Source organism: Styela clava, chromosome 6 (assembly GCF_964204865.1).
Source record: "Styela clava chromosome 6, kaStyClav1.hap1.2, whole genome shotgun sequence".
NCBI lineage: Eukaryota > Metazoa > Chordata > Ascidiacea > Stolidobranchia > Styelidae > Styela > Styela clava.
In genome coordinates, this window is record NC_135255.1 from 6,490,293 (window position 1) to 6,503,318 (window position 13,026).

The following is a 13,026-nucleotide window of genomic DNA, read 5'->3' on the forward strand; positions in this document are numbered from 1 at the left end:
ATCTTGGCTTGTATTAGTGTAATAAACTACCATTTATTCTACTCAAATTGAATCTCTGACATTGTAAGGAGATTCAATGTTACTATGTATGCAAAACTAAACCATGTAGTTATGAAATAATTGTTTTTAACAAAAAGGCGCTCCTGAAGTATTCGTATCAAGATGGCGCACAACCTGAACATTGTATGTTTACCAGGTTAGGGTTCAGGATGTGCGTCATCTTGGACCGAATACTTTAAATCCACTTAAAAAAAATTGCGCAATATTATATACTCCACACCCACCTGGATATCATTATATATGTCATATACATTATATCTAAACAATAAAAAAAACTTTATGTCCCAAAACAATGTTAAGGCCTGATTCTGCCGGACTATATCTGGTTTGGTGGTTTTCTTAACAACATTTCATTTGACCATTATCCAGTTTACAAACTGTAGATTTCATAAAAGACCTTTTAAACATCCACGGGTATATAAAGAATCAAGATTGTTAATACTGAAGACAATGCACTGTAATAACGATAAAATATCAAAGGTAAATTAGATATTTTTTCGTTTTCCTGGCATCTGCTTCACAGTAAAATGTACGAAATCGGTTGACAACAAAGAAAAACAAGCATCAGATAAATATTTTAAAGAAAAGTTTAGAAAAATTTGTATAATTTCATTTTGAATACAGATCCTAACATGACGTACTTCTAACATTTTGAAAAATGTCGACGTTAAAATTATTATGTGATGGACATTTATAACGAATATACAATACCGTTATATAATAGATACGTGTTAAAATGACAAAAACTGCAATTATAAGGCATAAACAAATACAATATTTTGACGGCGCAAAATCACAATATTATAAATTCTGTTCAACTTTGAGGACATGGGAAATGTTACCGACTGCATCGATTCACTGAGTAACGTTATACCATTTTGATTTTACAATTCGGTTTTGTGCTGCCCTGTACCCTCCGTACCATCACTTTCGATGTCATTGTATATCATCCCTTTGTCTGTATCCTCCGTAACAGCTTCTGCAATCTGTCATATAAAAAGATGATCAACTTTAAAAGCTACTGGGAGACTTCGGCGTGATTTTTGAGTACCTTTGTATCTTTAATTAACGTGTTAATCCACCTAAGTCCTAAAGTATAGTCGGCTGAGCGTATTTAGGATTGCATTTCCATATTTTTCCAGGGGGAGAAGAAAGCCGATAAAACGGATCAATGATATGGCTTACAACGGCTTCCTGTCTAGATACCCGTCGACGCCGGGTATGGAAATAGTTAGCCAAGTATTTGTTTCTGAAGCATGGACATGATGATGAAGAAAGCCGTAACCAACCAGCGTTCCCGCGCGGAGTCCAGTAATCTTCGCGCACATAGTTATCCCCAACAGAATTCGAACCTGCGAACCCATGCAAGGTAATCGGAGGTGCCACGACAAGCGTGTTTCTAACACTTACCACAATGTGCCAACCGCCGTTTTTTATATTCAATATTTAATCTCGGACTGGGATAAATCAACCACCACTAGGATCGTAAGTGAACTATAGTGAAGTTACATACAGACTATATGGCAGTACGTAGACACGATTTCAAAAGAAGATATCTCGCTTTACCAATTGTGTCTCATTTTACAGACATGGATTTATCGATCAGCTAATATAAAATTTGAATGTAAGGCTTCGTCTTCCCCTGAAGATGCAGGAAAAAATGTTACATGTTCCGATTTTACACAGTCCTGCCTAGCCGTTTTTGTTCATGTGTACTAACCTCAAATTTGAACTCCGGGCATCCTTTTATATTTCTGCATGCTATATCTTTTAATGAAGCAGTTTTCACCATGTCAAATCCAATTTTTCCGCCAAATGTTGATTCTTTCCAATATTGAGGTGACCCGATGACGTTTGAAAATACGCTGGAGTAAAAACAAAATGTGGCCTATAAGGTAAATAATTAAATATACAACATTACAAGAGCAATGCTCAAATATATGTACAACAGTGATTGGATTAATAATTATGATAATAATAGGTCCTCTTTTGTATTGGAATCACTAGCAACAGGTTGCGTCATTTGAGCAAATGTGTCACACTACCAACACGACACGCTTTACATAAATCCAATATATATATATATCTTTTTTGAAACGCCAAATATAACACTAGTCGTCAACTGCGGTGCACGTTACCCACGTGACATTCCAGGAACGGGTTGGCGGGAACCCGTGCAAAATTCCTGAATCCCACCACTTACAGACATGAGAATCAAGTGGTATTTAAAGCTGTTCCCAGTTGTCATAAAAAGTGTTTCCATGACTAATAAAAATAGCAAGAGTTTGAGTGAAATATTGGTTTCCGAATTACTCAAGAGGAAATTTGAAAAAATAAAACAACAAAAATCGCTTTTGGGACTGCTGGCCGGTTAATTTTGCATTTATCTGCGCTGAATTAAGTTTTAACGAACAAGTCAGACGTAGCACCCGTCAGACGCCATAGTGATCAGTAATTCCGCTATACGTTTTAAAAATGAATTGGTTCGAATAGCAGTAAATTTAATTTGATAAACTGCTTGAACATTTAACCATGTACCTGTATAACTAGATTGATTTTAATGCAATGCGCCATAATACAAAGTTCACCGATTGTGGTATTTCATGTTAATATTTATAATACCTGCGAAGAGCGTAGTTTCCAATTGATTCAGTCAGAGTTATTCCCCACATCTTTGCTTTGTAACGTTTTTCGACCATGATTCCGACAAAATATTCGACAGCGTTAATTTCGCCTCCATAAAATTTACTCAAAACTTTGGCAAGCTTAGTTTCACCTAAGAATGTTTAAATTTAATAAATATAAGTAAATAACGGACTATTCAATGGGACGTCGAATATTTCGTTCTAATAAATTTTGGGCACTCCAGAAGTATGTATACCAATATGGAGATAACTATTTTTGTTCGCCTACTTTACGTCATGTTATGTAAAGGGATTGAATCCTATGGGCAGGGGGAATATTCACTTGGCTAACACAAACAGTTCCCAACTCGTAAGAGAACTAAAATAAGAAAAAACGAAATAAAAATATGCCCTAACCCTAACCTTGTACACACACTACGGGAGTACCAAATTTTGTTATAAACCACATTGCAAGCTCCGAATCGCATGGTTATATGTCACGCTATCAATTGCTTGAAATGATCAATTCCACTGACAGAGGGCTTCCATGATTCAAGCAATCTTGCCACACACACCCCGATAGGATTAAAAGCGTGATGTGAGGATGTAATAGCAATACAAGTTTGATTGCTAACAGGCCAAAATCACAAATATATATTAGATACTACCTGTCAGTTCTTCAAACGTCTTATAAGGGGGAAGCCGAAATAATTCTCTGTATCTGTTGAATGGCTGAAGGCGTAATTTTCTGTTCATTTTAATGACTTCATAAGCGACTTTATGTAAAGACTTTGCCATGTTTCGACCACCAGCTCCCTGAAATTTACACAAATACAGTAAAAAAGACCGCAAGTTTTTTTTAAAAATGTTAACATTCCGCTTGGTTGAAACATTTTGTTGAATGTTTAAAAAAGTAACTAAATTAGAAAACTGTAGGCATCACTCAGAAGCAATACAATTCACACTGCCACAAGTGTTTTACACTTTCCCCTCAGATATAGATAGTACGTAAGTACGTAAATCAACTGTATATTTGAAAGATTATGTTCCCTTCACATGAACTTTTGTTTCACATACATGAAGTGCTTGAATTATATTGAAAACTGTTTGACTGATGAGATGTCCAATACCGAATTATAAACCAGTGACGATTACATGCTAAAAGTAACACATTGAAACCAAGGTGTCGCAAACACAAGCAAAACTAGTAATCCGGTAAAAATAATCAGGAATCAAGAAGTTGTAACTGCAATGAAACTTGACTTTTAGGTCAGGAGTGTGCAAACTGCGGTCCACAAGGGAAAATTGTGCGACTCGCGGAGAAGTGCCAATTTTGAATAGTGTGCGACCCACGAAGCGAGGTTTTAATTTAGTTTAATCTGGTACGTGCAAGTAATTTCAATCCTTTTGCGTTGCAAAGCCTGTACCCGAGTCCAATTTATAGTCCATGATTATGACGTTACAATGCCTTTTTTGTGCTTGTAACTACTAGCTAGAAAGTTATGTTAAAGAGAGATGCGGCCCGCGGTTTCACCCAGTTATTTGTATCTGGCCCTCTTGTATCAAAGTTGTGCACCCCTGTTTCAAGTGTGTGCAAAGTTTGGTCTCCTTGTCACTTGTTCCGACGTTACAGCAGTTTGTGTCCCATAAAAGCAAGTTCGGCCATATTATCCTATTCTGAGTGACAATATGTAGTTGCAATACGCAGGCACATCATGAACTGAAATAATCTAATATGCATAATAACAGTAACCAAGTCTTACTCTGCCGGCCACTTGATTCGCCATCGATGTTGTAAAAACATTCATTCCATTATCAAGCAAAGAACTCATGTTAAAAAATGTTTCCTCCAGAGTATATGTTTTATCTAAGATAAATGATGTAAAAAATAGAGATAAAAATAACTCAGACTGCCACGAGGGAACGACTAAAAGTAATTAAGACAAATAAACTGTGTGAAGCATCAGGTTGTAAGCCACGATCGCTGACGTCATTGACTTGACGCTGATTTTTTTTATTTTTCTTAAATACAATATTGAATTGTGATTTGATATATCTAAATGTCAGTGAGTTGATGCGTGGATAAAGTGCAAGGTTGCTTTCCTAGGACTCAAGTGCATGTCGGGACTAAGTTCGCGTCGAAGTCTCTGATTAAAATGAGTAATATCCATGTTCTGTCTATAGAGGCCCATTAGAGTGTCAGTGACACGAAACGACGGGATATAACGGTAAACTCTAACTTGAAATTAAATGAAAGTTTGAGGATACAGGCTATATTTTGCGTCGTCGAGGTGCGTAACTTTCGCAGATAGAAGTAGAGCGCCACCCCCACAATTTAATCATAGAAGCATAAACGTGGTCAAGCGCTTTACGACTTGAGATCTTAGACGTCTTTGCTAAAAAGTGTACTTTTGTTTAAACAATTCCTACAACAGGTCTTCGTGCTTTGTTCAACGATTCATTATCGCCTGCTGTGCTTTCATAAATATTAACATGACTCTAAGTCTGAAGTCATTAAAACCTAACCCTATATTCAGAAAATACTCACTCCCAATGTAAAAGTAATTTGGAATCATATTGTGCCAGTGATAGAGAGTGTTGAATTCTACATGCAGACGACCGCTCGCCCATCGCATCGATGAATCGTGCATCAGGTCGGGTTCAAAGGTCAGCTTCAAATCCATTCCAGAAATATGCTGAACATATTCTTCAACTGTCACTTTCAATGTTTCGCCTGCGAGTAACTTTATTTTAATTTTAAGTAAGGTTGCCTATTCCAGTCTAGCGTTCACCAGTGTTCCGAGGAGACTTGACTAAATGTCACCGCCCTCTCGCGACTGGAGAAGAGTAATATTATGTTTCACGTTTTGTGGTATTTTGACGTTTTATTACAGCTTTGAGTTTCTTCGTGCTTTTAAATTCAAGCTAAAACCGAATATATTTACTTTGGTTGGCGCAGAATTTATGATATACTTTTTAGAGATACTGTATTCTCTAGTTTTAGACGAAACTTTGTTTTCGCTTACCTAAAATAATAAGTCTTGTGGTTTGGAAGAGTCTTTCATCATCCCACTGTGGGTGATGTTCTGCTAATACATCACATACCCTGTTATGTTCTCGGAGCCATAAAGTAGAGTAGTACATCAGACTAGGGAGTAAAGCAAAAAATGGATGTCCCATTGCAAATCGGTATTCCTCTATCACATTTTCTGGATAATCCATGTTCACTCCAGGGCAGTCTTTCATATTTGGAGGATATTCCTGCAATGTATTCGGAAAATAAACCATCGTATTATGGAAACGAGACGGTATAAAAATAAAATATAGTTTTTAGATCAGATCAGTGAATCAAATAGAAGACTCAACTATGACTATATTGTAAATGAATCAGCATCATCGTCTAAAATTTAGACTCTAAATCTATTTAAAAATCAAATTAGTTTAAACGATTTTCTTCATCATCTTCGTTCACCAAAATCGTATTTTTTTCCGTTATGTGCCTAAAAAAGCTCAAATTCTTAACTTCTGGTGAGAAGGCAGACACATCACAGTCCTACAAATAACAGTACCTCTCCATTGATTATTTGTGTCTTCATCTTCCCTCCTTTCATTGATCTTAAAGCGAGCTGTTTTCCTAACGTTTCCCCATAAAGATGAGACATATCGAGCTGCAAATGAATGAAAAATATATGTAATGCAGTCTGCAGTCTAATAGCAATAAATGCTCGATCCAAAATCGTATTGACAAAGTGCACATTTGAAAATAAAAACGACACTAGAATAATTACCGTATGTTTTTTTAAGTTTGTATTTACCGTATGTTGACCCCAGGTTAAAGTGTCGTCAGAGGGAACGGACTTGAAACCTTGGTGTGTAAAATGCTGCCCATACAACGGAAGCGATAGTGAGGTTCCTCTCGGACATGGCTTGAACTCAGTTCTTGTAAATACTTCTTCTACCAATTTGTAAACGTCCGGGTACTCTTTGGGACCTAAAAGAAAAATACGATGTTATACACAGACATTGTTCTAAAACGACAGGATCCTATTCCAGGCAAGCAAGCTACACTATCTTTGTATCGATGTCAAGAATATTGATATAAGTTGGGCAATGTGAGTAATCGACAGTATCGGTAATTTTTTTGAAGCCCATCGGTATTCGACAATTCTGATAAAGCCTTTTCCGGTACAATATCGCGAACAAGACGAGCGACAGAAACGGACAGACCTCTTGGGCTGTATCGCATATGAAGTTTCGAAATATCTGTATACTACATTTATTGTCTTACCGACGACACCAAAAGGTGTTGGACAATCTTCTGGAACAGCTGGAAGAGTACGTCCCCAGTACGTTTTGTTGGTGTATCCATCCCACGTGATGTAATCCGCTGCTGTGTTGTGGGGTTCTGGCCATTCCGGAGACAATGCGCGTACTATTATAGAGAGAATGAGAATAGTGTTCCGCATCAAAAATGTATAAAAAAATAAATGAGCCACTTCAAACCGAGGCATGACAAAAATATCCATACTTAGGAAGTATGTACAACATGGCCTCTTACGAGCATCCATTTTGAAGAAGACTCGCCTCAATGTTGTCAAATTTTCAAAATGTAAATGTTTCGCTGAATTGCCATATCAAATGGCAGGCGATTAAAGGGGAAAGAATTCTTTGCTTTTGCATATGAATTTCAATCAAAATATTTAAATTGTCAAATGGCAACATCAAAATACGTTATTTGCTCTCAAATATTACCATGACTTACTTTTCAGAATAAATTTCATGAAATAAGAATGCACAAATTTGATTTTGTTCACAATTTTCCATATAATTTTTCCGTTAGTAGTAATTGCTTGAACGGTGAACGGAGATGGACGAAGTAAGTTGGAGATCCATTTACTCCAGGTCGCTGAAACAAATATTTTAGTCTTTATCATTTAAATTATTATATAGTAGATATTTTGTCAATAGTGTTGCCGCCCTACGGGTAGAGTCTCACGATCTTACTCTAAGCAAATGCTATTCAATTGTTTTCCCAACTGTATATCAGATCGGAACCATATGGTATACGGCTTAGGTCTATGTTAGTGGGAATCACAAACGTGTCAGAAATTGGAAATATAACATGATAAATATGATACATCGGGATTTATACACACGACCATTACCCGTTAGTTCGCGTGGTGCATCTGCGGTACGCGTACATTTGTACCAATGCACATCTGCATCCACGGACATTTGTACCTATGATGTTTTCACGCATATGAATTCGCCCCCCACAGCCATGTTCTCGAAAAACCGTGTTCCAGACAAACTTTAATTACCAACTATAAATATATATTCGAAATGAAGACGGATTACAAACGCGAATCCGATGGAAATAAAATACTCACAAATACATGGCTCTCTAAAAAATGTCGTGTCCCACGTGTCCCTGTGGGACGATTGAGGCTATTTGAGGCACCAGTGCATTTGCGAGTATCTTAATTCCATCGGATTCATGTTTGACTCGGTTTGCTGTGTGTCATCGGCGAATTGTCAGGTGTTTCTTTTTGATTGGAAAAAATACTAACTTTGCGATAGGAAGTGTATGAGCGAGTAAGAATACTCCTTGACCAATTAAAAAAGAATTCCATACCAAAAATAAAGAGTGGGATAAACAAAGAATTTTGACATAAGTCACATTTTCTTATTTTATATAGGTAATATATATCCACCAGAAATCGAGTCAAACAAACGATACTCGCTGCTTGCGATAGATATTTTATTGAGGAGAGGACGTCGTATCCAAATCTCGAATCAATGCTACCATTGTTTTCCAAAGTTATTCATTAAATCAATGTCCATATGTACCCTTTTGCTTGTATGCATACTATTTTGTGACCGGCATACGACTACTACTATATATGACTTTACCAAACACCTAGTTATCATTTTTTCTTATATCACGTACATGGTGAACCATTCCAATTTGTGAGGTGTACAAAGTCATATAAAAATTGGAAAAAGTGTACCACGGAGAAAACGGTTCTCACCTTAAAAAAAACATTTATTAGAAAAAATCTTGTCTGTCAGAGTTTCTCAATATTAATTTAATATCAATCATTGATTGAATATTGAGGTACAGTAATATTCACTCATCGGAATCCGGAAACGGATTATTTTCAAAGAAAACTTCGAGTAATTTCAGTTTGAGTAAAACTACTCACGTGTTTGACAGTTGACACCATAGTATCCAGTGCCATAGCAGTCACAAGTATATTTTTCAGTCCAAGCAATTCTATTGCATATGCCGAAATTTTCACATGGATTTGAGCAGCATGGGTTGTCTGGAAAACGATATAAATGAACATAAGCAACAGGTAGGGTGCAGTAAACTTGTGATCAGTATGAAATTTGGGTACTTGATTTGGTTATGTAATTTCCTGTTCTGCACAACCAAACGTTCTGACGACTACTTTGGGTTCAATCTCATGTTTTTTTAAACTATGTGCTAGTCTTGTCAATTAATGTACTCACATTTAATTTCTTCTGCATTTATGACAGCAATCAATCCAAAGACCGTAAGTGTGAACAAGGCTGTGAAAATATATCATTAGATTACAAATTACGTGGTTATAAAAGATAAATACTGTGCGTGGTGATGGACTATAAAGTAAAAATATCAAATTATTGTTATCCAATCTTGGACACATCTACTGAATTTACTTTTTTAAAACCATATCTCTGTGGAAGAAAATAGATCTAGCGAGCACATAAAGGACCATACCTCTGAGATGAACTGAGTCACCGCGATTATCGCTTAAAGGAAGTCGTAATTTCCGCTCCTGTGCTGCATTTAATGATATTTTTTGTTTATCAAAGTTACTCACCCATCACGTAAATTCTGACATCCGTATGACGTAGCTGTGAAGATGTTAGACAATGAGATGTCTATGAAACACAATTTGAGACTAAGTTTGCAACTGTAATGAATATAATTTTGGATAACAATTTTGTGTACATACCATGCCCTCGTAAGCCACTAATAACCGAAATCAATAACCTGTTTACTGATAACATTTCTCTAGTCTTCATAATCTCTTTTCTACACAAGTTGAGATAGGATGGCGCGAGATATCAATTTGTGTTACAGGAAGCATTTTTCTCGCGATATAGTGTACTAAAATTGCTATGCACACAATTTAATTAATACATTTACGTGTACACTTCATGTATATTTCGAAGACGCCGCACACAGGCAAGTTGTTCTTGAAGAATTCCAGTCGCGATTGCATTCATTTATGTATTTTATAAGCAAAAATTATTCAAATACCAAACTTGCATATTAATACAGCCAAACAAGTTCAAGTTGAAAAATGATTCGTACGCCAATTCATGGAGTTGATGAATTTCAGCTTCAGCAGTTTTAAGCAAATCCTAGCACTGACACTGTCCTAAATTGGATGATAAACTATAGTGCGTAACATAATCAGCGATGAACTGAACCAATGTTGTCTCTATAAATGAATTAGATCTGTCGTTGACAAGAGTCCAAGCCTTGATGAAAAATTTCGAACAATTGATTGTTTTGTAACATGATTCACTAACAACGTTACGAGCTGTACATGTAAGCATGTTACAACGGAGCATCAGAATTGCCGTTTCATTTGTAGGTACGATTGTCTCTTATTCCATTTATGAGTCAGTCACATTACGATTTACTGTTAGCGTAGTTTGCAAGGTTTGCTTTGAAAACACCATGAAATCATTTTTTCATTTGCTATGCTTCCGAAAACAAATAACTGGCTAACTAATCCCATACCTGACATGGGCTGGTAATCGGACGAGAGGCCGTGATGATTAAGCCATCTTATCGGCACTCCGGCTTATCTGCTCCTGGATAAATATGTAGATCTTATCCTATAATACTCATATATATGGATCATTGCAAGCAAATATTGTCTAGCTTTTGTTCGACCCATCACAGTGTTTACTATAAGCAAATGCTAACTAATTTAGATGAATTGGGAAAGGTGAAAGTGGTACCCCGATGTCTTATCCACGCACTCATCCTTCTGCAATTACTAAACTAAAGCCTTTGCTCTTATGCCTCGGGGTAAAACGGATAGTAAAATGTATCACAGACACAAAATTCAACATTATATTTTTTGGTATTTTCATAACAAAACTAACGATAATAACGATGGTCACCTGAGCCGCCCACTGCGTTAATGTGCAACCATGCATGACCAAGTTTAACCGAAACAACTCTTATTTACTAGAGTAAATTGTGATGCTGTCGGAAAATTGATGAAATCTTATTGTTATTACTCTTTGTTGTTGAATTTGCCCTGTGGATCCTTCTTACGAAAATTATTGTTGTTCGCAATATCTCGCCGTTCTCCCCAACTAATAAATAAAATCAATTTCAAATTTTTAGTACTTTATAATAAAACCAAAAATAATTTTATATTTTTCTTGTGGAAGCCGATATTTTACCCCAAATTTTTGTTATAATTCATGGGAACATTGTCGAAGTGGGTAAAATACTTGAAGGTACCGATGAGTGACATCCGTGCCCATATATTTGAGCATTTATCTCTTTTGAGGCATATCGATTGGATACTCCTTTGTGCTATCAGCTTGCTTTATCTTGAGGCAAAGGGTTGAAAATATTATTTCGAGTTGTTTTAACTCAAGCCACGTTTCAGAAAAAAGCTACCTATTTTTAATACAATATTGTGGGTTTTTTTAGGGTTAAAGGGATAGAGTTTCTCAAATCTAAACAAATTTAATCATTATACCGTAGTTGGTAAACCTTTTAAACTGTAGGCTACATATTTGGAACAAGATTATTGACCTGGTTTAAAAATTAAACAAATATCAGTTTCAAACTGGAAGAAGCCGTTAAAACAAAATAAAACAGCTTGAAAAGTAATAACGGTTCAAAATCGAATGTCAAAGCCCCTAAGGCCTAGGCTTCAGCTTCTCTTGCCTAATGGTAAATCCGCCCCCGGGTTTGTTATCTGACACATAAACTTCATCTAGTGATTTGAACCCTGTTTCATATTGTGGCTTCGATTGATATAAACTAGACTAGAGTATTATTTACATTTCCACAAACCAAATCAATCATGTTTTAGAAAAGAGAGAAGTACCTTACCTATCTTTTTCCAGTCATGAGTGAATTCAAGCAATCCGTAATACTAATGATAAAAATCAACTTTTCTCATCCGGATCAATTATGGATGCTAACGAGTCAATAAGCTATGTATTCGAGTGGCTTTCTCTCTATGTATATATATGTTGGTCGCTTTTGCTGTAATTCCCTTTTATTCGAAAATCACCATCGTTCTGCTGTTGCTATCATTCTCCAGTGTTGCGCATTTATCCTAAGGTAGGATAGGATAGGATTTACATATTCATTCCGCGGGCGGTGGGGGTGGAAAGCCGATTAGACCGCTTAATCATATGGGGAACCACAGCCTCTCGTCCGGTTATCATTCCATGTCGGGAATGGGATTAGTTAGTTATTTGTTTACGAAAGCATGAACTTGATGGTTGAAAAAGCCCTAAGTTTCTCGTAGCTCAATACTTGAGATTTGAAGGTAATGATAAACAGCCCAGTAATGCCAAAATTGGGTATTGCCTTGATGAAACTATGATATATAAACCGTTTGCAAGGGTTAGAGATATCCACGTTGGACAAAACACTATTGTCTACTCTACGACATATAAAATTGGCATTGAACCAGAACAGGGGTTCCCAAACTTGATGAATCGCGGGCCAAAAGTCGAAGCAGAAGTATATTGGCGGGCCAGAAAAGGGGATTGACAAAAGGACGCGAAAAGTTAATAAATATAACAGATAGGTGATAGAATATCCGCGGAATACCGAGCACGACTTTCAACAAGAAATTTTCAACTGACATGGAATAATGAAGTTACTTGCTCATCTGGCATACGGCATCGTATAAATGGCTAGTTATGGCTTGTTTAGTTACACAGAAAGGATCAACTGAAGAACCCCCCTCCCCCCCCCCCCCACACACACACACACGTTTACACCCCTCTCACATGTTTAAAACATGGCTATGATTCAGTACATGGTATTCGCAATAACGCATTCAGATGATCATCTGTCAGTCTGAACCGAAGTTTTGATTTGTTGAGCTTCAAAGGTGTGTGTAGTTAGAAAGATGATGCTTGAAAATTTACTTTCTATATCAAGAGAAATGACTTCCAAAACTTGCAACATACATTCGGGTAAAAATTTCCTTTCAACAAACTGGCGATTTTTTTAGCGATGTTGATGGTTATAATATAACTGGCCAATAACGTGGATTCACTTTCATTTGACATT

General features: G+C 36.5%; 1 protein-coding gene across 1 annotated transcript; it reads right to left on the reverse strand.

Annotated features, from left to right (window-relative positions):
* Positions 1–59: 59 nt before the first annotated feature.
* LOC120331187 (prostaglandin G/H synthase 2-like) lies at positions 60–9,697 on the reverse strand. The gene is made up of 14 exons (XM_039398252.2): positions 9,554–9,697; positions 9,201–9,260; positions 8,891–9,010; positions 7,447–7,590; positions 6,973–7,116; positions 6,500–6,675; positions 6,254–6,352; positions 5,711–5,945; positions 5,233–5,418; positions 4,448–4,551; positions 3,353–3,500; positions 2,683–2,836; positions 1,781–1,925; positions 60–1,046 (listed from the first exon to the last, which is right to left on the reverse strand). The coding sequence occupies exons 1-14, from the start codon at positions 9,555–9,557 to the stop codon at positions 945–947; spliced, it is 1,821 nt and encodes a 606-aa protein (XP_039254186.2). The 5' UTR covers positions 9,558–9,697; the 3' UTR covers positions 60–944.
* Between the last annotated feature and the right edge of the window lie 3,329 nt (positions 9,698–13,026).

What these genes read in the sequence shown, in the direction of transcription:
- LOC120331187 (XM_039398252.2), bottom strand. An exon ending in CATGAAATTTATTCTGAAAA is followed by an intron (nt 7,117 to 7,446) that starts GTAAGTCATGGT and finishes TCTCTATAATAG; the next exon opens with TACGCGCATTGTCTCCGGAA. An exon ending in GGAAACTACGCTCTTCGCAG is followed by an intron (nt 1,926 to 2,682) that starts GTATTATAAATA and finishes TTTTTACTCCAG; the next exon opens with CGTATTTTCAAACGTCATCG.